The sequence below is a fragment of the Ornithorhynchus anatinus genome, chromosome X1 (assembly GCF_004115215.2).
Source record: "Ornithorhynchus anatinus isolate Pmale09 chromosome X1, mOrnAna1.pri.v4, whole genome shotgun sequence".
Taxonomy (NCBI): Eukaryota; Metazoa; Chordata; class Mammalia; order Monotremata; family Ornithorhynchidae; genus Ornithorhynchus; species Ornithorhynchus anatinus.
The window spans coordinates 51,173,198-51,199,246 of NC_041749.1; the positions used below are offsets into that span (position 1 = coordinate 51,173,198).

The following is a 26,049-nucleotide window of genomic DNA, read 5'->3' on the forward strand; positions in this document are numbered from 1 at the left end:
GGGAGACAGACGTTAAAAGAAACTGTAAGTAGGAGAGGCCACCGAGTATAAGCGCCCAAGTGGGTTGAGTAGCAAAGTACTTCAGGGTAAAGGCGCCACAGAAAAGAAGGGAGATAGAGTGGGGAGACGAGAGATTAGTCAGGAAAGGTTCCAGGAGGAGATATGATTTTAGTTGGACTTTTCAGAGGGGGAAGGAGTTCCAGCCAGGAGGGAAGTGAAGAGTGGGGCTCAGCGAATAGTTTTGGTGTCAGAAGAACAAAAATGTTTGGATCAGTTGTGTGGGAGAGAGCTGATCAAGTATCTAAAAGCCAATGGTCAGGAGTTTCTACTGGACACAACGATGGAAGGAAAACCCGTGTAGGTTTTTGAGGAGTGGGGAGACGGGCGCAGAGCAACGCTTTAGAGAAATGATCCAGGCAGAGTGAATAATAATGGTGGAATTTATTAAGGCCTTACTATGTGCCAGTCACTCTACTAAGTGCTGGGGTAAATATAAGATAATCAGGTTGAACACAATCCCTGTCCCATATGGGGCGCATAGTCTAAGTAGGAGGGAGAATGGGTATTGAATCCCCCTTTTCCAGAGGAGGAAAATGAGGCATAGATAAGCCACTTGCCCAAAGTCACAGTGGAGAACAGACTGGAGAGGCTGGAGGCAGGGAGGCGAGGAGGCTAATGTCATAGTTGAGGGGCTATAGGTACTGACCAGTGTGGCAGTAGTTTGGGTGGAGAGGGAAGGGGTGGATTCTAGAGATCTGGTGAAGATGGGACCCCCGGGATCTGGTGACTGAATATCTGGGTTGATGTAATCTGATGCAAATTTATCTAAAAATTCCCCAGGACACAGATGTTAGGAATGTGAGTATATTTTGGCTAAGCACGACAGAGATGATTCATCTTGTAGCAAGATCCTGGACCAGTGCAAACATGTTGAGAAACAACTGTAATGTTCCTTATAGAAACCCTATTCCCAGTAAAGGCAAAATTTGAATTTAAATTTCCTGTAGCATGAAATCTTACCTTTTCTTTCAGTAAGCTAATCAGTTTGCGTCATCTGCACTTGTCCTCAGAGCAATGCTGAATCTGGGGAGAAACCTCAAAGTTTCAGGTCCATGTCATCTCTGTTATAAGGATCCAAAACATGAGACGGTTTTTAAAATGCAGAAAAACTATCCCAGGTATCTGTGGCTTTAACGGTGGATTTCAATTCCCAAAGTGACTTAACCCTAAATATATAATTCATCCTCTGGAAAAAGCAACTTTCCATTTTTTTCGTGACCTGTAGATCCGCAAAGCTAACGATTATCTAAAAGAAAGTGGATGATGGATTCTTCTAGGCTGTTTCTAGAGGATAATGGGGGTCACCTGATTTAGAAGCCAGTTATTACAGAACATTAGTGCACCCTTCAGTATAATTGCACAGCATCTGAATGAGGTAACTTTCATAACTCATTTAAATTGGTAAAGGCTGCAAAAGAGGAAAACATCACATTTACAGTCTTGATGCAGAGACATTTAAAAAATTTTTTAAGAAATTTATTCTTCTTAGAAACCCAAAAGGTCAGTATTCAGTTTTCACTGAAACATGCCAACCATTTTCAAAATGACATTAACAATATTTAGCTCGAGAGCAATTTAGAAATCGGCAGATTTTTGGAGCTCGCACGAAAGAGCAGATAGAGACAAATTGCTTTCCAAATCACCATTGTCTTCAGTGTTGACAATTGAAGTTACTTGTGTTCAAGAACCATCTTTCAAGAATTTCAAATTGTAAATGAGGAAGAGCAACACCCAGTGTTTTCTGCTTACCCAACAAGGAGTAGCCATTCTAACTTATTTTGGTAACTAAGTAGAAACATCACAATTTAAAAAAAAAAAAATGTAATGAGGATTCTTGACATTGGCCTTGCTCCCGAGATACGAAGGGGAACATAAGAACAAATGATGTACTTAGGCTTCAACATGTCTTACTCCAAACCGGAATCCTAACTGATCTAAGAAAAGAACCATTTCTGAATATTTAACAGAAGAAAATAACACCATGCACCTTCCTACCTCTGAGGTTACAACATCGTTATCTTTAAAGGGTGGGAAAGTGATTGAGAAAGGAGGATTGCTTGAGTTGACTGGTTGGGCGGTAAGAGATCGTTGTTGCCAGTTACGTTATGGCAACAGGTAACCCGCACCAAGAAACTTTACTGACAGCATTTAGATTAGGTAGCCTGTATCCAGGCTTCTCCCTCAATCACCCAGATGGGTAAAATAGCAACCTCAACAGGTCCCCGCAAGAGAGAACCTGTTCCGTGACACTTGATTCCTCCGGATTAGGCACTCTCTAATAACCAAATCGAGACCCCCTTTTCCTTAATTTCCTATTGATGTCCCACTTCTTTTCCCTGTTTACTAAAAAGAAAAAAATATATCTGCCAAAAAGTAACCCAAGGAACTGAAAGAGCACTGTATTGTAGTTGGATACCTTTGGTTCAATTTCTAGCCCTTTCTTTTTAAAGCTTCAACTAGTCCTGCCCATCTAAGAAACCCATAAGTGTTTTAAAGTAATAAGTACTTTGCCAAAAAATTGCATTGAAAATTTCATAAAGCATATAATTAGGATAAATGTGAAGACCTTTCCCTACTGCCCTCTTCCCTTTTCCCTATCTTCCCTCCTAGTCCCCAGCCCACCACAAAAAAAAAAAAAGGGTTTCACTAACGATTTTTGGCCAAGTGACGTTTGACTTCAAGATCGACAAATAGAAAATCGCAGGGAAAAACGCCTGAATGGTCACTTTACCCAGTGAAAAAGATTCCTTTAAATAATTAAACCTCCCCCTTCCCACTCCTCTCCGCCCCCCCCCCCCCAACAAAGCTTTACTAGGCAGGAATCCTATTTTTCTACATCTACGCAGAACTAATTTTCAAAGAGAGAGCTGCATGTATTGTTGTGTAACAGCCTGAAATGCTGACAAAAGTTAAATGAAAAAGAAAACTCAAATCTCTGACCTAAAGTAATTTTCTTCTTAAAATAGGATATGGAAGCAACACTGTTATTCCCAACAGAGGAAAAACTGGACGAGAACCTACTAAAGAGAGCAAGTTATGAATTTTTATACATAAGCTCAAGTTTGTTCAGCCACGAGGGCAGCACACCTCTGGCCACCGCCCCCTCTGGGTCTTTTCATTAGTAGGGTAGGTTGACAATACTTTGCACAATTAACACATTTTATTAGAGGATCTTGCCTTGTGCGACAGGCCAGTTCCTTCAGCTCTATCTTGCCAAAGGGTCAAGTACAATAACAAAAAAGCCTCTGCTGCCCAGCCAAAACCACCGCCTCCCACTTGCCAAAAGCTGTCAGGAAGAAGAGAGGGAGGCTTAAGCCAGCTGATCCCCACCACCTAGATCTTTGGGTCTCTGAGGCTGTTATCGTCTGGAGGGAGAATGAAAGATTTTTAAAAAGGTCCCGTGCAGAAACTTTGGTGCCCAGAGTTGACGACAAAATGGCTGTCGGCCTGCTGGGAGGGCCTGAACTGTGACAGATGCTCCTTTGGGGTAAAACACTCTTCACCACGGTGAAGGCAGAAAGAGAAGAAACTGGAGCCATCTTCAGTCATGCTTCTTTGCTTGCACCCGGGATCGGGCGACGACGATGGGAACCGTAGCCAGCAAGCCGATGAACACAGCCCAGAGGGGACGGTAGAAGAGCCAGCCGACGGCAATGGTCAGCAGAGTCAGGGAGGTGGCCACACAGAAGGCAAACGCCTTCAGTCCGATGTTGACCAGATCGCGGATGAGGGGAAACCAGTCCACTGTGGGGAGAGGAAGGCAATGAAGCTGCTGCTGATGCAACCATTTGGAGACTCACAAGCGACTGACCATTCAAATATCCTACGTGTCTCTAACATGCAGCCTACACAAAGATGGGGGGAACGGCGACGGGATCAGAGTCGGTCTTGGCCGTGACCACGGTAGACCAGAGGTGGTCAAGGAAGAGGCGTGATGCCTAGCCAAGGCTCCTGGCTGCTGCCAGAGCAGGTTATGCCAGACGGGGTGTGCTGACAGGAACCCTCTGATGCCCATGGCTGGGGCTGTCGACGACAGAGGGTCTCGGCCCACCCCAAGAGGCAGGGAGTACACAGGAGAGGCTGACCCAGCCCTGAGGATGGGGCGAGGAATCTATAAATAGGGCCTGCTCCCGTGCAGAGACTATACGCCTGCTGGCCTGGCTCCAGCTCATCCCCAGAGAGAGGGCCAAGGGAGCCAAGGCAATTCTGAAGAGACCCAGGTTTTGGGTTCACTCCAGGGCAGGCTCGGGCCTGGTCCGACTCCCTCAACTCCCAGATTATCCCTGGAACCAAACTGACCCCTAGGGAGTCATCCAAGGCTGAGAATGGCCAAGGCTGCCCATCTGCTCTGGAAAAGACTCCCAGAAGAGGAGGGCTGCCGATGCAAAGTTCACGGGAGCATTAAGCTTCGCTGTGTGACTGTCGGTCCGTGAGGGGGACTAAGGTGGAAGGGGAGGGGGTGGAGGAGGGCCTAGGTGCAGACTCTCCAACCCCGCCATCTGGCTAAATCCAGGTAAGTCACCGACCCCCTTGAATTACAATCTCTTTAATCATTGTTACACAATATAGATGGCCCAAGTCGGGGCTCTGGAACCAACCTACCCAGAGTATAAAGAATTCTAGTCATGAGATTGATGCCAACAAACATAGCTAGCCAGCCTGCGCCTCGCAGGCCCCAGGTCTTCATTGTGTTGCTCTGGTGCTCCTTCTGGAATACCTCCTGGAAGACAAACATCAGGAATGACCCCTTTCCTCCTCACCCTTTCTGCTAAGAGATTTTTTTGAAACCTCAGGCCCCATCCCCGAGCACGGCCCTGCCCAAATCTTTCTGAAGAGATCCACGAAGGGCAATACAGGGATAATCTTTGGCCACGCTGATCAAGAACCCTTCTTCCTCACCCCTCAGGGCAGTTGTATCCATCCCAAGCTGAGTTGGCTGGGGAGACGGGATCTCGAGAGCAAGAAGCCAGCCTCCAGAAACCAGTCCCTTCTGAACGGACTGCAATGACACACCTAGTCATCTGCTTATCTGCTTCACATCAGTCACACAGTGATTGTGCTCAACACTCAAGCGTCCATGTCTTACGGATTGGATGAGGGGCAAGTCCTTGACCGTTTTCTTTTATTTTTAAATTCGAATGATTTTTTTTTTTAAGCGAACATTTCAGAGAATGCATGCCAGGGCAAAGGCACATAGTTCAACAGTAGAGTTAGGCATTTGTCAGGCAGGGAGTTAGATGGCTGGGTAGCGTGAAGAGTGGAGCAGGGAAAAAGCCACCTGGCCACTCTAGGGGTTGCAGCTTCCACTTTCTACATAGTGAGAAGCAGTTTGATTGAACTGAAAGTAAAGAGGTACAGCGGGACAAAGAACAAAGAAAAAAATCCCGTCAGAACACCACGGTTTATTTTACTTCCTGTCTGGGGAACCTCCCAGAAGCCTTAACATGAGGATGTCACCCGAGTGGGTGAAAGACTTGTTGGCCCTGGATACCGTAGTACCAGTGAAAACAGTGACTCACAATTTGAGCTGCTGAAACACGCCAGACTCCCTGGGACTGGAGCCCAAAGGCTCCACCCAGAGATGGCAGTAACAAACATGAGGGAATTTGGGCCTTGGAAACCAGGCTGACAGTGACTGGAGTAGAGTACACGGAGTCCTGCCACTCGGGGAAAAGGGAAACTCCTGGTACAAGAAGAGTTTAGTCTTAGGTAAGACCGTTTGCCCTCGGCCAGAAAGAGGAAGGGGGCTGAGAGGCAAAGAAGGATGTGAACTTTCTTCCTGCAGAGGGGCAGCGACTCACCTCGGCCGAGAAGTCCCCATGGTGCAAAAGCAGCAGCGAATCCCCAGATTTGGTGGAATAGGCAACCAGCTGGTCTCCCCTTTGGCGAGCTATGACAGTCACCTTCAGAGAAGCAAACAATGGACAAAGGAGAATCATTTACCGTGCCCTTAGAGAGCCTGCCTTCTGCTCTGCTCACCGCAATCCCGTTCTCCTCTCGTGCTGCCAACCCAAACCATCCACTCCCAGCCTCACACTGGGTCAGCTCACTCTCACCCAACCCGATGGCCACCCCTGTTGTCGTTCGCCTCCTCGGTCCCCTCTCCGCCTCACGACCTCGCCTAAATACAGCCTATGGAAGCCCCGCTCCATCATCGGCAGGCTCCTCTTCATCCTCGACCTGTTCCCGGCCCTGAAGCTGTCACTGAAACCAGGCTCTCCCCAGAGGGCACCTTTTTCCCCCACTGCTTTCTCCTAAGGTGACTTCTCACCTTCTCCCAATCCCCTCCCAACCAAGGGGGAAAGGGAGAGGAGTCCACTCGCTCCTTACCCCTCTAGTTCCCTCCCTCTCACACATACCTCTGATCTCTAGACCCCTTCCACTTATTCCAAACCTCCATACCCTCATTTGAATCCCCTACACAACCTTCCCCTCTCTCGTTACCCAAATCCACACCCTCCATCTTCACCCTTCCCGCCAAATTCAATTCCCTCACCCCTGCCGGTCTCTCTCACCACAAGAACCCAGCCCTGGATCACCTCTATGGTCTTGCACTCGTGTTACGGAGTGCTGTTGGCAGAAATCCAGGCTGATTTTGGTCTCTTCAAAATTTATCCTTACTTGCTAGAACTCTGCCCTCTCTTCCACTCATTCATTCATTCAGTAGTATTTATTGTGCACTTACTATGTGCAGAGCACTGTACTAAGCACTTGGATTGTACAATTCGGCAACAGATAGAGACAATCCCTGCCCATTGACAGGTTTACAGTCTAATCTACACTCAGCATCACTGCTTCTCCTCCCACTGTCTCCATCAACTATTTAACTCACTGGGCCTGGTTCTCATCTCTCCCATCGCTGCTGACCTCTTGCTCATGCCCTCCCCTCGGCCTGGAACTCCCTCCCCCATCATTAGAGAAGCAGCGTAGCTTAGTGGAAAGAGCCCAGGCTTGGGAGTCAGAGGATGTGGGTTCTAATCCCAGGTCCACCACTTGTCAGCCTCTGACTTTGGGCAAGTCACTTAACTTCTCTGTGCCTCAGTTCCCTCATCTGTAAAATGGGGATTAAGACTGTGAGCCCCACGTGGGACAACCTGATAACCTTGTATCTATCCCAGTGCTTAGAATTGTGCTTGGCACATAGTAAGCACTTAACAAATACCATTATTATTATTCATTTATTTTATTGTAATTTTACTTATTAAGGTCTCTTTTCCCCTCTAGACTGTATGCTCCTCTAGATGCTTGCTGAGGGCATCTGTTACACTGTACTCTCTCCAGCCCTTAGTACAATGCTTTGCACACAGTAAGCGCTCAATAAATACAATTGACTGACTTCATATTTGAAGATGTGGTCTGTCAAAGCCTTGCGGAAATCACATTTCCTCTACAGGGCCTTCCCCAATTACTTTTTACTCTCCCCACTTTATATCCTCCCAACCTGAGCCTTTCCACGCCAAAAGGACTCAAGCACTCGCAATCCCTCAGATCACTTATGTCCACATCTTATGTGCTGTATTACTTCCCCTCTCTGTTTTTATGTCTGTCTCCTCAACTTGATAAGGTTTTTGAGGGCAGGACTCATGTATACCAATCTTGTTCAACTCTATCAAGCCTGAATAGAGTGCTCTGCACACAGTAAGCACTCAACAAATGCCTTTGTTTTTTGTTTTTTTTAAATGGCATTTTTAAGCGCTTACTATGTACCTGGCACTATACTAGCTATAGGGTAGATACAAGTAAATCAGGTTGGACACCATCCATGTCCCACATGGGGCTCACAGTCTTAATCCCCATTTCCAAGATGAGGTAACAGTCACAGAGAAGTTAAGTGACTTGCCCAAGGTCACACAGCAGACAAGTGGTGGAGCTGGGATTAGAACCCAGGTCCTTCTGACTTCCAGGCCCATACTCTATACACCAAGCCACGCTGCTTCTCACTGCAGGCTCAAAGTGTTTTACGGAATTTTATCCAATCATAAAAGCATTCCTCTCAGTGCAGTGTTTGTTAGCTACAATTTTATGTGGGGGAAAAAAAAGAGAGAGAGGAGAGAGAGAGGAGAGAGAGAGGAGAGAGAGAGAGAGAGAGAGAGGGAGGGAGGGGAGGGAGAGGGAGGGAGGGAGGGAGGGAGAGGGAGGGAGAGGGAGGGAGGGAGGGAGAGGGAGGGAGGGAGAGGGAGGGAGGGAGGGAGGGAGAGGGAGGGAGGGAGAGGGAGGGAGAGGGAGGGAGGGAGAGGGAGGGAGAGGGAGAGGGAGGGGGAGGGGAGGAGGGGAGGGGAGGGAGGGGGAGAGCGCGCACAGGAGGGCTAGGCATCTTATTCAAAGGCACATGAACACTTTTTCAATCACAGAGATGCAAGCTGAGCATTAGAGAGGCCAGCCCTTGTAAAGAGTTAAAATTTTTACATTTTGATGGGCCCACTGGAAAATGGAGGAACAACAAAGGAGCCACAAGGCAGGATGCCAAGTTAAGCAAATTAAGTTATGGGAGAAGATGAATTTACCACATGAGACGGGCCCAGATTGGGGTCATCTCCACTTAACCCTGCATAGGAAAAGGAAACCCGGATGTCTCCAACCTGAAACAAGAGGAAAAAAAAGATAACTCCTGAGTTACACCTCATTCAAGACTTTTCGATGAAGACAAATGTGTGTTTTTTGGGGGGGGGGGGGGGTGGCAGGGAGAACACAAAGATGACGTTTCAAGTAGTTCTGACAAGTCAGCAATTAAACAGGGAGTGGAGAAAGGGGAGAGCTGAGTGCTGACACTAGTCTGAAATGCTCCTTAATCATCTCATATTTCAATCAGGCTGCTTTAATGCCATTTTTATACCACTGCCCCATCTCCGTAAGCTCTTTGTGGGCAGGGAACTTGTCTTGTGCTTCAGCTGAACTTGCCCAAGGCCCTTAGTGTACCACCATGCACCCAGAGGATGCTCAAGAAATACGCTTAGTACGAGTCAAGGGGTGCTTTACCTTTTTTTTTGGGGGGGGGGAGGGCTTACTTTAATTTGCCCAACTTGTCCAGTGCGAAGGGCAAGTCCCAAGACAGGGACCAACCTCACTTCTCAAGACTCTGGCCCCTCTGTGGCCCCGGGAAGCCCTCAGTTCCCAGCACCACATCAGCAACTGGCATCAGGACTGCCAGGGCACCTGGAGAGTTATGGAACGGTCGAGGGAGAGCAAGGAATCACGGACCACTCTTGGTAGCTTGAAGGGTCTGGGGTTGGTTGGACCTCACTGGGTTAAATCGCCAGTCGATTTTCTGGCCACATCCCCCTTCTTACCTCTGGATACTTGGGGTTCTCGCTGTGGTAGAAGTGGTCTCCTCTCCGAATGATGTCCACATGCGGATCCTCCAGTCTCGACAGGCTCAGGGGTTTAAAGTTGTCAATCTTGTCAATGAGACCTGAACAAGGTCAAGTGCCATTCTGTCAATATGAGTTTTAAAAACCAACAGGAAACTATGCAACAGACAGAGTCACCCAGAGCAAGATGACAAACTCTTCCTTGTGGGTTTAGAAACCGTTTCCCTTTCAAAACATCAGTGTGTGCACTCTCCAGCTTCCCAGGGTTTGCAACACATGGCAAGGTAGTTTTTCCCCCATTGGTTTCAGACCCCTGCCACTCTTCCCTTCCCCCACCGTCGTTCCTCTCCCAGCTCCTTCCTCAACCTGAGGTAACCCAACTGCCGCTGACCCCTCAGGACACTGACCCCTCAGCAGCTATCTGGCCTGGGACCTAAAGTTTCCACGCACTGAACAAAGTGTCCTGGTTAAGGAGAAAAGGGACCAGAAAGATCCACCCCGACTGCTTGTGGGCGAGAGTCTGGAGTCAGGAAGAATGCTGCATTTTGTGTTTTAATAATGGAATCAAACCCACTTCAAATGACATTTCAAATTTAGGAGAACAAGACTTACCAGCTGAAAGGAAGAATCTGCCAATCTGGACAAAAGGAGCAACTGCAGTAAATGATTCCACAGCCATAGCACTTCAGGGGAGAGGAAAATCAGGAGATGATTACCCGATCATCACCAATGCTATTGGGTGGCAACTCTGTGCAGCACACTCTACTAGGTGCTGAACAAGATGCAACCCATACAAGCACATACACATATATCTGGCGGGAGGAGAGTTCCTGGTTTCCCCCAGGACCAGGCAGAATGAAGTCATCTAGGAGTTAAGCATTGAGTTACACTGGGCCCATGAGACCAGATCACACAAGTCACTCCCTCATCTCTGCTGTCAATTCCGGAGACACATTCATCCGAAGAGACCAGTCAGACTAGTTTGGGAAAGACTTCTTTAAAACAAAACCTCAGTTAAAACATTTTCTTCTGGCCTGAAAAAAGAACACCTGCAAACATCAAACTCGCCTATATCCAAGTCATCCCAGATTGGGGTCTGCGTTTCGTTTCTGATGTTTCATTCTGACGTGCTGACGTTCGACTCAAGGGCACCGGGCCTGATTCTCTGCCTTGTACACTGGCTCAGGGAAGGACCAGAGAGGGATGATCAACACAATGGAGGGGGTGGGGATGGAGTGGGGGGGGAAAGCGCGAGAAAGAAGCTCAGGAGTCCAGGAAGCATTTCTATCTGGAAAGGCTATCTAAGGACCTAAGGTCTACTCATTTCATCTCTAGTCTGTAAGCTCGTTGTGGGCAGGGAACATATCTACCAACTGTGTTGTACCCAGCTGCTTAGTACAGTGCTATGCACTCGGTAAGCACTCAATAAATACCACTGATGGACTGGAGAGGCTTTGGGGGGGGGGAGGGGGAGGCGCTGATCCTTTTGCATCGACGAGGAGAAGGGAGCCAAGGGAGGGAAGCGACTCACGGTAGTCAGTCAGCGAGTCGGCAGTAAGACTGAGGCTATAACGCAGACGTTCCTCCGCCCACGTCACAGGCCTAAAAATGTAGCTCTGCCCCCTCCCGAGTCAGGGGAAAAGCTGCAGCTTCTGAAAAACGTGACTTACCTGGGGTTCTTATGACCAATCTCTCGATCAAAGTTCCTGCTATTCACAACTTCTGCTTTCCATTCAGTGTCTGGAGAGAAAAATTAATCTTTGAGAAAAGAAAGCCCTGCTTTGGGGTTGTCCCTACAAACCCCTCACCCCTTGGCCTGCTGTCTCTTTTCTGTATTATCTGTACCACACCTCCTCTCCCCTAGTATGGATAATTGAGGGATGACTGTAGAGCTATGCAGGACAGACTGAGTGCGAGGTAGATCCTTGGTGGAAAATCTCCTCAACCCCCTTGGCATGGCTTCTTGCAGATGTATTTGAAAAAAAACCCCAAAAAACTGCACTGATGCCTCGGTGAGCTGGGCTTTGCTACTCAAGGCTAAGAGGTCTGTCCTAAGGACAATGCAACACATTCTTCAAAGGAAGGAGAACAAACAGCTCCTTGCCTTCCTCTTCCTTCCACCTCTGATTCCTCAGAAGGCATCCAAGTTAAATTTCCGGGTAATGATTCTGCCCGACCCATCTCAGGCTTCGATAGAGAGCGGAGGTTAGAGAAAAGGGCATCTACAACCCACACAACCTAAAAACCTTCACTGAAACGGTCGGGAATGACATCTGGATGTGTGTCACATAGCTTCCGGTGGAGAGCAACTGTGTCATTTACATGCTCTATGCACAGTGCAGCCTCAAGCACCAAACTACAAGACTACTACGAGAGGGGCAATGCCATCAACAAGTAAAGACTCTTCTTTCAGCCACATCGGGCACCTGCAGACCTCAGCTTGAACAGAGGACAGTTGCTGTCGGCCCAGGCGGGCTTACGATACTTACTATACGAGTATTTTCTTTCCGTCTTCACTTGACCATCTTCCTTATATTCCCTGCAGTGAAAAGAAGTGTACACAGCATGATTGGCCAACCCAGCCCCCAAGCATCATGGGCAATTCACTGTAGAGAAGGACAAAGGGACAAAAGAGGGAAGCAGCCCTGCCTCCACCTCTGAAATTCACTCCACTTATGATATCACTGCCCCAGGCATGTTAGGAAAAACACCAGGAACTTAAAAGAGACAATTTCCTGCCGGGAGGCTCAATGAGCTCTCTGGTGTCTTTAAATGCTTCCCTCCTACTAAAAAATGCTTCACTTTCAACCAGATCCTGAAGTACTAAATTTGGCATTTTGAGATTTTACAGCATTTTCAACCAGTGGATTTTGCAGACTCCCCCGACCCCAGTATTTATTGACTAGCAATGTTTCTGGATCTTTATGTTTTCAAGTGGCCAGTTCTGAGGTTGGGATTTATGCAAACTGAACATTTTGAGAGGCTGGATTTTCAATTGCAAAAAAAAATTCTGAAGAGGAGAACAGTCTAGCCCACAGTTTAACCTTATACGGATTCGTTTCCACTTTCTTTTCCTGAAGCATCGCAAGCAGCAGACTTTTCACATTCCAAAAATTTACCTGGATTCTTCATACTCCACCCACTGGTACATTTCCACTTGTCGCTTCAATTTCACCGCTGGAATGTAGATCCCATAGTTTGGATCAGAGAGGAGCTTTAAAAATCAGAAATATTCTAGTCAGCACAGACAACATCCCGCAGGTACAGTCACCTTTCAACCACAGGTAGGAGATCCCAACAGATGCTTAGAATTCAGTACCCAAAGGGAAAACCAACTCCCTTGAAGAAAAAAAGAATCCACAGATGTAAAAAGTTAACTTGCAGGTGACCCAATTTTGAAGAACAGACAAATGCAATACTTTGGACAAAAATACACAATATTTTCTTGGTCTTCCCACCATAAATCTTACAGAACAAGTTTGAAGTAGACATATTTCATTTTTGAGGAAGATAACTGAAGCAGGAAAAATAAAGTCCATCACGACAGACCAGTCAGCAAGAGAACCCATGGAATGCTGTTGCTGAAAAGGTCTGAATACTGAATAAGTAAGCTCGTCCTCTTGGCTGTAAAACCGTTGTGGACAGGGAATGTCTGTTTATTGTTATACTGTACTCTCCCAAACGCTTACTACAGTGCTCTGCACACAGTAAGCGCTCAATAAATACGTCTGAATGAATGAACCCAGCAGTCCTGGCATCCTGGTTCCTGTGCTCTAACCACGCTAATGTAGCCTAAGGCCCCAGAACACTAAAGCACAGCACCTAAAGAAGACTGACACAGCCTTTTCCTTCTCAGGCCCCACTGCTTCGCTGGAACTGTGGGGCCTTATCGCCTTTTTTTTTTTTTTTTTAACCGATTCAGGGACTTTTACCTTTGATGTTCGAAGGGAACCAATCAAGTGTACAAGCCTCCCCTCATTTTCTGGAGCCACTGAGTGAATGCTGTCAAGGGAGACCACGAGGGAAAGCCCTTCAGCCAGAGATGTCGCAGTCCTCAAGGCTCGGCCCTATCAGAGAGGGGGACAAGACAGCTAGTCAGTTCCGGCTCCATGGGGTCACCGTTAATAATAATAATGAAACGAACAACTTATTAATATTAATAATAAGAATAATGTTGGTATTTATTAAGCGCTTACTATGTGCCGAGCACTGTTCTAAGTGCTGAGGTAGACACAGGGTAATCAGGTTGTCCCATGTGAGGCTCACAGTCTTAATCCCCATTTCACAGATGAGGTAACTGAGGCATCGAGAAGTTAAGTGACTTGCCCAAAGTCACACAGCTGACGGGTGGTGGAGCCGGGATTAGAACCCATGACCTCTGACTCCTAAACTCATGCTCTTTCCACTGAGCCATGATTAAGCACTTTACTTACAGGAATGCATGCACGTGCTTCTTTTTTGTTTGTTTTTTAATGACGTTAATTAAACGCTTACTAAGTGCGAGCCACTGTGCTAAGCACTGTGGTGGCTAGGAGCCAATCAGGTTGGACAGAGTCCCCATCCCATGTGGGGCTCAGCGTCTTAATCCCCATTTTACGGATGAGGTAACTGAGGCCCAGAGAAGGTGAGTGACTTGCCCAAGGTCACACAGCATGCAAGTGATGGAGCCAGGATTAGAACTCAGTTTCTTCTGACTCCCAAGCCCGGGCTCTATCCGCTAGGGAACCCTGCTTCTCACAAGGTATCTGACATTTTCATCTATTAGTAAGCGTGCTACAGTGGTTGAAACAACAACAGAAAAAATGTCCTGAATAAATGCTCCTCCTCCACATAGGTAACTAACTAAACAAGTCCAAACCCTGCATTGAAAAAAATACTGAAAAAGAGCAATGTTTTAAAACTCTCTGTAACATAAAACGTGAAGAGCCTTCCAGCTCCTCCCAACTCAGGATTAAGGGCCGAAGTCAGAGGCTCCGATCCAAACCCTGTAACTTCTCGGAGGCAATAAACAAGGGAGGAGTTTTAAAAAGGAGCCACCGGGAGGTTCAGGAAAGGGCATCCCGGTGTGCTAGATAAAATCTTCCCATCAATGTGAACAGGGCAGGCACATTTTAAAGAGCACAAACTATTAACGCTTAAAGCTTTGGTACTTTACCTCGTTGGTGAAAATCAGGTAAAAGGAGAGTAAGAATGTCACTAATCCAACAAACATTCCCCCAGAAGTCTCACTGAGACGCTCCAGGAATCCTGGCTGATTGTCACTTGTAACTTTGACATGTTCTTTTCTGTTACTTGTGTCAGAGAACTGGGGAAGGAAAAAAAAAAAGGCAGAATGAAATTTAAAGGATTTCATTTCCACTTAGGAACATGAGCATAACTGGGAATATAAAAGCCAATCAATCGATTGCACTTATTGAGAGTCTACTGAGTGCAAAGCACTGTACTAAGCACTTGGGGGAAAGTAGGACGCTACAGATCCCTGCCCACAAGGTGCTTACAATCCACATGGGGAGACAGACTTCATTCCGACCAAAGCCTAGACACAACCTCACCACACCTCCAAATAAAAAAAAAAAATCAAGATTTTCAAAAAGGATGATGAAATTAAAAAAAAAAGTTGGTATTAGTCAATTCTTCTATAAGAAGCAACTGCAAGCAAAGAGATTAGCATCATCAAAATCAATGGCATTTACTGAACGCTTACTGTGCACAAAGCACTGTATTAAGCACTTGGGAGAGTACAGTACGACAGAGTTGGTAGGTATGTTCCCTGCCCACAGTGAGCTTACAGTCTAGAGGGGGGAGACAGACGTTAATATACGGAAATAATTTTTAATATATTCATATATATATACATATGCTTATATATAAATTATCTATTAATAGATGAAGAAACCACTTAAAGATGGTGAAGTCCTACCCCAAGAAATGCAATACGGCAGCAGATTGTTAGAAGACAATAGTGGTAGACAGACCAAGCTATGTAAGCAGCAATCAGGAACGTGTGTCTTCTCTGAATACGCTGGACAACTATGCGGGGCGGGGGGTGGTGGTATGTGCATCTCTTTTTGAGCAGAAGCTTGGATAATAATTATGGTACTGGTTAAGCATTTACTACTTGCCAAGCACTGTTCTAAGCACTAGGGTAGATACAATTCAATCAGGTCAGACAAGGATATTCATTCATTCAATAGTATTTATTGAGCGCTTACTATGTGCAGAGCACTGTTATAGCACTGATCTTTTCAGTCACAACCACGAGCTGAAAAAGTTCAAAGTTGGTTGGGGCTGTCTTCAAAGGGCAGCTATATGTAAGCAGTATGTGCTCAAAAAGAGGGGCGGTGTGCCGAGGGAAGAGAAAATGGGGGAAATGAAGAAGTGGAATGGTTCGTGAAAGTGCAGAGAAGGTTCCAAAGCCACTAAAAAAGCAGTGGCTTGGTTTCAGACCCTCTTAAAAAAAGTGGGGGGTGACATTCTTCTTCTCACCACCCAGCTCCAGGACTTGCCTGCTGGGTGACCTTAGGCAAAGTCATTTCACTTCTCTGTGCCTCAGGTACCACATCTGTAAAATGGGAATTAAAGCTGTGAGCCCCATGTGGGAAAGGGACTGTGTCCAACCTGATTAATTTGTAACTACCCCAGCTCTTAGAACAGTGCCTGGCACATAGTAAGTGCTTAAGAAATACCATAAAAACAGGCCACCTGGCAATTTGCACAACATTCTTAGTGACCTGAGCACATCACTAATCCCCAAATAATGCCATCATGAGGAAGGGAAAGGGAATGAATTAGATAATGTCTGTGAAATGTTTTCACCTTAAAGAGAGGCACAACAGATAAATGAACTGTGTCAAATCTGAACACAATCACCCTATCCATTGCCCTATAAGCAATATTCTATGGACCACAGCTTGAAAGGTTTCTGCCCATTATCAATCACTGCATTACATTCATTCAATAGTATTTATTGAGCTCTTACTATGTGCAGAGCACTGTACTAAGCGCTTGGGATGAACAAGTCGGCAACAGATAGAGACAGTCCCTGCCGTTTGACAGGCTTACAGTCTAATCGGGGGAGACGGACAGACAAGAACAATGGCAATAAACAGTGTCAAGGGGAAGAACATCTCGTAAAAACAATGGCAACTAAATAGAATCAAGGCCGATGTACAATTCATTAACAAAATAAATAGGGTAACAAAAATATATACAGTTGAGCGGACGAGTACAGTGCTGTGGGGATGGGAAGGGAGAGGTGGAGGAGCAGAGGGAAAAGGGGAAAATGAGGCTTTAGCTGCGGAGAGGTAAAGGGGGGATGGCAGAGGGAGTAGAGGGGGAAGAGGAGCTCAGTCTGGGAACGCCTCTTGGAGGAGGTGAGTTTTAAGTAGGGCTTTGAAGAGGGAAAGAGAATCAGTTTGGCGGAGGTGAGGAGGGAGGGCGTTCCGGGACCGCGGGAGGATGTGACCCAGGGGTCGACGGCGGGATAGGCGAGACCGAGGGACGGTGAGGAGGTGGGCGGCAGAGGAGCGGAGCGTGTGGGGTGGGCGGTAGAAAGAGAGAAGGGAGGAGAGGTAGGAAGGGGCAAGGTGATGGAGAGCCTCGAAGCCTAGAGTGAGGAGTTTTTGTTTGGAGCGGAGGTCGATAGGCAACCACTGGAGTTGTTTAAGAAGGGGAGTGACATGCCCAGATCGTTTCTGCAGGAAGATGAGCCGGGCAGCGGAGTGAAGAATAGACCGGAGCGGGGCAAGAGAGGAGGAAGGGAAGTCAGAGAGAAGGCTGACACAGTAGTCTAGCCGGGATATAACGAGAGCCCGTAATAGTAAGGTAGCCGTTTGGGTGGAGAGGAAAGGGCGGATCTTGGCAATATTGTAGAGGTGAAACCGGCAGGTCTTGGTAACGGATAGGATGCGTGGGGTGAACGAGAGGGACGAGTCAAGGACAACACCGAGACTGCGGGCCTGAGAGACGGGAAGGATGGTCGTGCCATCCACGGTGATAGAGAAGTCTGGGAGAGGACCGGGTTTGGGAGGGAAGATGAGGAGCTCAGTCTTGCTCATGTTGAGTTTTAGGTGGCGCGCCGACATCCAGGTGGAGACGTCCCGGAGGCAGGAGGAGATGCGAGCCTGAAGGGAGGGGGAGAGGACAGGGGCGGAGTTGTAGATCTGCGTGTCATCTGCGTAGAGATGGTAGTCAAAGCCGTGAGAGCGAATGAGTTCACCGAGGGAGTGAGTGTAAATGGAGAACAGAAGAGGGACAAGAACTGACCCTTGAGGAACTCCAACAGTTAAAGGATGGGAGGGGGAAGAGGCTCCAGCGAAGGAGACCGAGAATGATCGGCCAGAGAGGTAAGAGGAGAACCAGGAGAGGACAGAGTCCGTGAAGCCAAGGTGAGATAAGGTATGGAGGAGGAGGGGATGGTCGACAGTGTCAAAGGCAGCAGAGAGGTCAAGGAGGATCAGAATGGAGTAGGAGCCATTGGATTTGGCAAGAAGGAGGTCATGGGTGACCTTAGAGAGAGCAGTCTCGGTAGAGTGGAGGGGACGGAAGCCAGATTGGAGGGGGTCTAGGAGAGAATGGGAGTTAAGGAATTCTAGGCATCGATTGTAGACGACTCGTTCTAGGATTTTGGAAAGGAAGGGTAGTAGGGAGATAGGACGATAACTGGAGGGGGAAGTGGGGTCAAGAGCGGGTTTTTTTAGGATGGGGGAGACGTGGGCATGTTTGAAGGCATTAGGATACTGATGCTCAAGTAATAATGAGAGGGTAAGGGAAGAAAATCACTAACACTGATTTCTTCCAGATGAAGCTAAGGCAACCTTCGAAATCAGATACCATTTCTTAAAGGCTGAAAATGCTTCAAGTTAAAAGTGGTCTGGTTAACGTCTAACGTGACACTTAAGCTTCAACTAAAACACTGGCTTCGCCTTAAAAATAATCAGTGCTGTCCATATCATATATGAGCCTGTGATCAGAAAAACAGGCCACTGGACTCAGACACACTGTACTTACCTTTTCTAATAAAGGAAGCTGCTCGACCTCCTCCCAGATACCCCTTTTCAATCCCAGCTCTCAGCCACCATCCTAGTCCGGGCCCTGACTGACTCACACCTCAATCACTGTCAACAATCTCATCTCTAGTCTTCCCACCTCTAGACCTATCAGCTTTCCAAGTCTGTCTATCCCACACAGCAGTAAGAATCATCTTTCTTCAAGATCACTAGCTATGGTTGGCTCCCAGATGCTACTCACGACAAAAAGCTGGGACCTCAAGTTACAATGAAGTTGAAGTCCAGCTGAAAAGAAGAACGGGGAAGTCTGCTGAAGTGAAAACCCCCAACAGAAGAGATTTGCTCGATTTTAAAAAGATCTCCTTAAAAGGGGATACTGCAAACTAACTTGGTCACCCATTTCAATAATAATAATAAGTATTGAGGTGATATGTACCAAGTACCGTGTTAAGCGCTGGGGTAGAGACAAGACAGTCAGGTCAGCAGAGTCCCTATCCCACACAGGGATGGGATGGTCCACAAACTGAAGTTAGGCAATTCTTCCTACGGCAACATAAATCCCTCAAACTGCAGGTGAAACCCACTTCCTCTTGTTTTTGTCCTCAGTGACGATGACCAAGTAGACAGCCAATTATCTTCTATGTAAAAGCCGTTAATATGCCTCTCAACTATTAGCAAATCATCCCCTGAAGTGCTGAATCCTAGTTCCTCTATTAATATGAATTTAAAAATAGCAAATAGGTGATGAACAGAAACAACAGCTCGAGCTAATGGCATATATCACTCCTTTTCAGAAGGAGATTAAATTCGACGGGCATGTTCTCCAGGAAGCCATTCTTGAAATTATCCAGAAACCCCTTCCCTTCTAGTTTTGCAAATGGTTGCTCAATGATTTTTCACCCCATGATTTTCCCAGGTAGAGAATCAACCATATTTATCGAGCACTTGTTGCTATATTACCGATTTCGTTTGTTACTGTTTACTGTTGTCAGTGCTGCCACCCACCTCTCTGGCCTCGCCATGTCCCTCCTCCCCGCCTCCTCCCTCCCGCCCCTTCCTATCCCCCCTTCCCCTTCCCCTCTCTCGCTCAGCTCTTTCCCGCTCTCTCCTCTGCCTCCTCCCCCCCTCCCCTAGAACCCCACTTTACCAGCGCTACCCCTCTTCCCCCTCCCCCTACTCTACCCCCCACCAAACCCCCTCCTCACCCCCTCCCCCCTTCTCTCTTCCCCACCCACGCCCCATCCCAGTCCTCCTGTCCCAACACTACCCCTCATCCCCCTCTCCCCATCCAGGGCCCTGCCACCTCCTTCCCATCCAAACCCTCCCCTCCCCCCGGTCTCCCCCTCCTCCCCCCCTTGCACCCACAGCTACTTTCAAGTGTGGCCTGTGGAACCTCCGCTCCATGACAGGTAAACTACCTTTCGTCCATGACCTTTTCCTCTCCCGCTCTCTCTTCCTCCTCGCCCTTTCAGAAACGTGGCTCACTCCCGAAGACACGGTCTCCGCCGCCGCTCTCTCCAGCGGAGGCCTCTCCTTCTCCCACTCCCCCAGACTCACCGGTAAGGGAGGAGGCGTCGGCTTCCTCCTCCCACCCCGCTGCCGCTTTCGCACTATCGCTCCTCCCCCTTCCCTCTCCTTCCCCTCCTTCGAAGCCCATATCATTCGCCTCTACCACCCCCTCCAGATACTTGTCGCTGTCATCTACCGCCCTCCTGGTCCCACCTCCGACTTCTTCAACCACCTAGACCCCTTTCTCACCTTCCTTCTCTCCTTCTCTCTGCCCACTCTGATCCTCGGAGACTTCAACATCCATATGGATGTACCCGATGACTCTGACGCCCGCCCGCTATCCCTCCTTGACTCTGCCGACCTCCTGATCCACCATACCGCGCCCACTCACCGACTCGGTCACACCCTCGATCTCGTCATCTCCTACTGCTGCACTATCTCCTCCCTCACCGACTCTGAAATCCTCTCTCTGACCATAACCTTCTCACCTGCCTCATCTCTCACACTCCCTCCCCCTGCAAATCTTTGCTACTGCCCCACAGAGATCTCCGCTCTCTTGATCCCATCCATCTTTCCAAAAGCATCTCTCCTCACCTTGCCGCCCTGTCCGCACTTCCCACTCTCGATGATCAGGTCTCCGCTCTCAACTCCACCCTCTCTACTCATCTCGACTCTCTCGCCCCCCTTTCCCTTTCATTCATTCAATAGTATTTATTGAGCGCTTACTATGTGCAGAGCACTGTACTAAGCGCTTGGGATGAACAAGTCGGCAACAGATAGAGACAGTCCCTGCCGTTTGACGGACTTACAGTCTAATCGGGGGAGATGGACAGACAAGAACAATGGCAATAAATAGAGTCGAGGGGAAGAACATCTCGTAAAAACAATGGCAACTAAATAGAATCAAGGCGATGTACAATTCATTAACAAAATTAATAGGGTAATGAAAATATATACAGTTGAGCGGACGAGTACAGTGCTGTGGGGATGGGGAGGGAGAGGTGGAGGAGCAGAGGGAAAAGGGGAAAAAGAGGAGAGGTAAAGGGGGGGTGGCAGAGGGAGTAGAGGGAGAAGAGGAGCTCAGTCTGGGAAGGCCTCTTGGAGGAGGTGAGTTTTAAGTAGGGTTTTGAAGGGGGAAAGAGAATCAGTTTGGCGGAGGTGAGGAGGGAGGGCGTTCCGGGACCGCGGGAGGACGTGACCCAGGGGTCGACGGCGGGATAGGCGAGACCGAGGGACGGTGAGGAGGTGGGCGGCAGAGGAGGGGAGCGTGCGGGGTGGGTGGTAGAAAGAGAGAAGGGAGGAGAGGTAGGAAGGGGCAAGGTGACGGAGAGCCTTGAAGCCTAGAGTGAGGAGTTTTTGTTTGGAGCGGAGGTTGATAGGCAACCACTGGAGTTGTTTAAGAAGGGGAGTGACATGCCCAGATCGTTTCTGCAGGAAGATGAGCCGGGCAGCGGAGTGAAGAATAGACTGGAGCGGGGTGAGAGAGGAGGAAGGGAGGTCAGAGAGACCGCTCTCGCTCCACTAACCCACAGCCCTGGATCACCTCTTCTGTCCGCCTTCTACGCTTCTATGCTCGAGCTGCTGAGCGCTGCTGGCGAAAGTCCAAGCACCAAGCTGACCTCACACACTTCAAATTTATCCTTTCCTGCCTTAACTCTGCCCTCTCCTCCGCCAGGCAGAACTTCTTCTCCTCCCTCATCGACACCCATGCCCGTCACCCCCGCCAATTGTTCTGGACCTTTAACTCTCTCCTTAGGCCCCGTGTTCCTCCCCCTCCCCCATCTCTCACCCCAAGTGATCTGGCCACCTACTTCATCACAAAAATCAACACAATCAGGTCTGAGCTCCCCAAAGTCACCCCTCCGCCTCTCCCCTCCCCCCCACCAACCCTCTCCCCTACTTTTCCATCCTTCCCTGCAGTATCCTCAGAGGCGATCTCCTCCCTCCTCACAAGTGCCACCCCCTCCACCTGCGCCTCGGACCCCCTTCCCTCTCACCTTATTAAAAACATTGCCCCTGCCCTCCTCCCTTCCTTAACTTCTATTTTTAACCACTCAATCTCCAATGGCTCCTTCCCCTCTGCCTTCAAACATGCCCACATCTCCCCCATCCTAAAAAAACCCGCCCTTGACCCCACTTCCCCCTCCAGTTATCGCCCTATCTCCCTACTACCCTTCCTTTCCAAAATCCTAGAACGAGTCGTCTACAATCGATGCCTAGAATTCCTTAACTCCCATTCTCTCCTAGACCCCCTCCAATCTGGCTTCCGTCCCCTCCACTCTACCGAACTGCTCTCTCTAAGGTCACCCATGACCTCCTTCTTGCCAAATCCAATGGCTCCTACTCCATTCTGATCCTCCTTGACCTCTCTGCTGCCTTTGACACTGTCGACCATCCCCTCCTCCTCCATACCTTATCTCACCTTGGCTTCACGGACTCCGTCCTCTCCTGGTTCTCCTCTTATCTCTCTGGCCGGTCATTCTCGGTCTCCTTCGGAGGCGCCTCCTCCCCCTCCCATTCTTTAACTGTTGGAGTTCCTCAAGGGTCAGTTCTTGGCCCTCTTCTGTTCTCCATTTACACTCACTCCCTTGGTGAACTCATTCGCTTTCACGGCTTTGACTACCATCTCTACGCAGATGACAGGCAGATCTACATCTCTGCCCCGTCCTCTCCCCCTCCCTTCAGGCTCGCATCTCCTCCTGCCTCCAGGATGTCTCCACCTGGATGTCTGCCTGCCACCTAAAACTCAACATGAGCAAGACTGAGCTTCTCATCATCCCTCCCAAGCCCGATCCGCTACCAGACTTCCCTATTACTGTGGATGGCACGACCATCCTTCCCGTCTCTCAGGCCCGCAATCTCGGTGTCATCCTTGACTCGTCTTTCTCGTTCACCCCACACATCCTATCCGTTACCGAGACCTGCCAGTTTCACCTTTACAATATCGCCAAGATCCGCCCTTTCCTCTCCACCCAAACGGCTACCTTACTGCTACAGGCTCTCGTTATATCCCAGCTAGACTACTGTGTCAGCCTTCTCTCTGATCTCCCTTCCTCCTCTCTTGCCCCTCTCCAATCTATTCTTCACTCCGCTGCCCGGCTCATCTTCCTGCAGAAACGATCTGGGCATGTCACTCCCCTTCTTAAACAACTCCAGTGGTTGCCTATCAACCTCCGCTCCAAACAAAAACTCCTCACTCTAGGCTTCAAGGCTCTCCATCACCTTGCCCCTTCCTACCTCTCCTCCCTTCTCTCTTTCTACCGCCCACCCCGCACGCTCCGCTCCTCTGCCGCCCACTTCCTCGCCGTCCCTCGGTCTCGCCTATTCCACCGTCGACCCCTGGGCCACGTCGTTCCGCGATCCTGGAATACCCTCCCTCCTCACCTCCGCCAAACTGATTCTCTTCCCCTCTTCAAAACCCTACTTAAAACTCACCTCCTCCAAGAGGCCTTCCCAGACTGAGCTCCCCTTCTCCCTCTACTCCCTCTACCAGCCCCCCTTCACCTCTCCGCAGCTTAACCTTCTTTTCCCCCCATTTCCCTCTGCTCCTCCCCCTCTCCCTTCCCATCCCCTCAGCACTGTACTCGTCCGCTCAACTGTATATATATTTATTACCCTATTTATTTTGTTAATGAAATGTACATCGCCTTGATTCTATTTAGTTGCCATTGTTCTTACGAGATGTTCTTCCCCTTGACTCTATTTATTGCCATTGTTCTTGTCTGTCTCCCCCGATTAGACTGTAAGCCCATCAGAGGGCAAGGACTGTCTCTATCTGTTGCCGACTTGTTCATTCCAAGTGCTTAGAACAGTGCTCTGCATATAGTAAGCGCTCAATAAATACTATTGAATGACTTAATGAATGTGCAGAGCACTGGACTAAGCGCTTGGGAGAGTACAACAGAGGCAGTAGACACGTTCCCTGCCAACAAGGAGCTCACAGTCTAGAGGAGCTTACAGATCTCTGATTTACAGGGTCATCTTTTCCCCCTTTTTAAATGCTTTGAGAGAAGGGACTGTCCTGATTCAAGGCTTAACTGTTATGACCACAAAAACATTTCTGCCTCCCGATCCGACTGGGTAATATAATAACAACTGTGGCATTTGGTAAGCACTTACTAGGTGCCAAGCACAGGCTGTGAGCTCCCTGTGGGCAGGTACTGTCACTCTTTACTGCTGTATTGTACTTTCCCAAGTGCTCAGCAGCATGCTCTGCACACCTACGCACTTGATGATGATGATATTGAAGCGCTTCCTATGGGCCAAGCACTGTTCTAAGCACAGGGGTAGATACAGGGCAATCGGGTTGTCCTACCTGAGGTTCACAGTTAATCCCCATTTTACAGATGAGGTAACTGAGGCACAGAGAATAATGGTGATATTTATTAAGTGCTTACTATGTGCAAAGCACTGTTCTAAGCACTGGGGGATACAAGGTGACCAGGTTGTCCCACGTGGATCTCACAGTCTTAATCCCCATTTGACAGATGGGGTCACTGAGGCCCAGAGAAGTTAAGTGACTTGCCCCAAGTCACCACAGCTGACAGGCGGCGGCGCGGGGATTAAAACCCATGACCTCTGACTCCCCAGCCCGGGCTCCTTCCATTAAGCCACACTGCTTCTTAATAAATAAGATTGAATGAATGGGGTGGGTATGAGATAACCAGGTCCACACATGGAGCTCGCAGTCTAGGCGGGAGGGGGAACAGGCATTCGATCTCCTTTTTCGGATGAAAGAACTGAGGCGAAGAGAAGCGAAGTGACTCGCCCAGGGTTACACAACTGTCAAGTGGCTGAGCCGTGATTGGAACCCAGGTCACCTGACTCCCAGGGCTGGGCGCTTTCCCAGCGTGGCTCTGTGGAAAGAGACCGGGCTTGGAAGTCAGAGGTCATGGGTTCGAATCCTGACTCTGCCCCTTGTCAACTGTGTGACCGTGGGCACGTCACTTCTACAAAACGGGGTTGAAATCCTCCACCCTGTGACTTAAGAGCGTGAGCCCCATGTGGGATAGGGACTGTAGCGTGGCTCAGTGGAAAGAGCACGGGCTTGGGAGTCAGAGGTCAGGGGTTCTAATCCCAGCTCTGCCGCTTGCCAGCTGTGTGACTTTGGGCAAGTCACTTCACTTCTCTGGGCCTCAGTTCCCTCATCTGTAAAATGGGGATTAAAACTGTGAGATCCACGTGGGACAACCTGATCACCTTGTATCCCCCAGCGCTTAGAACAGGGCTTTGCACATAGTAAGCACTTAAATACCATCATTATTCTCTGTGCCTCAGTTACCTCATCTGTAAAATGGGGATTAACTGTGAACCTCAGGTGGGACAACCCGATTACCCTGTATCTACCCCAGCGCTTAGAATAGTGCTCTGCACATAGTAAGCGCTTAACAAATACCAACATTATCATTATTATCATCAGTATTATTATTATTTTCCCCTAGGCCACACTGTTTCACTCCGTTTTACACACCCGAAGCCAGGCGGCATTCAAACGGGACTTTTTACCAAAAAGACCCCGCTCAAATGTCTCCCCCACTCTCTACTCGGCTCCTCGGGGATCGCGCCTAGCAGCTCCGTTGTACTGTAGCCCCCTAAGCGCTCAGTACAGTGCTCCGCGCAAAAGCTCGGTGTGGGCAGGGGACGTTTCTACCAACTCTACTGTCCTGTCGCCTCCCAAGTACTCAGAGCAGGTGCTCAGTAAATGGGAAGGGGCGGGGGGGAGGATCGAGGGGGCGACCGAAGAGCAAGCCATCGAGTCACCGCCTCCCCGATCCCATCGCCGGGAAAGCTGACCCTCGCAGCACTGGGAGAAAATGGGAACAGCGTCAGGAGAGAAGTATGTGGCCCTCGGCACCTCCCTGGGGCTGTGAGGCCCGGGCGGGCGGATCCCGGGCCACCGAGGAGACGATGGGTGTGGCGCGAGCGAGGAAAATACTTACATTCCTGGACATGGTCAGCCTCTACTGCCGTTGCTCCCCCTTCGGACGGAGCTCCGGTAACGGGGAAAGGCCAGGACCCACCGACGCAGGCGGAACTCAGACTTCTTCCCGGACCGCGACCGGGCTCGCTACAGAGCCACCAGCCGGCATGCAAGGGGTGGCAAGAAAAGGATGCGCCTGCGCATTGCACCGCCGCCGCCTACTGCGCTCCTTCGTAAAAGCGTT

The 26,049-nt window shown here is 48.9% G+C and overlaps 1 protein-coding gene across 1 annotated transcript; it reads right to left on the reverse strand.

The window, feature by feature from the left end:
- Positions 1 to 1,431: 1,431 nt before the first annotated feature.
- TMEM43 (transmembrane protein 43) lies at positions 1,432 to 26,034 on the reverse strand. Its single transcript, XM_029050994.2, has 12 exons — positions 25,825 to 26,034; positions 14,524 to 14,673; positions 13,301 to 13,435; positions 12,488 to 12,582; positions 11,858 to 11,907; positions 11,039 to 11,108; positions 9,981 to 10,051; positions 9,348 to 9,469; positions 8,565 to 8,639; positions 5,862 to 5,963; positions 4,663 to 4,780; positions 1,432 to 3,804 (listed from the first exon to the last, which is right to left on the reverse strand). Exons 1-12 carry the CDS (start codon positions 25,834 to 25,836, stop codon positions 3,602 to 3,604), a joined length of 1,203 nt encoding a protein of 400 aa, XP_028906827.1. The 5' UTR covers positions 25,837 to 26,034; the 3' UTR covers positions 1,432 to 3,601.
- Between the last annotated feature and the right edge of the window lie 15 nt (positions 26,035 to 26,049).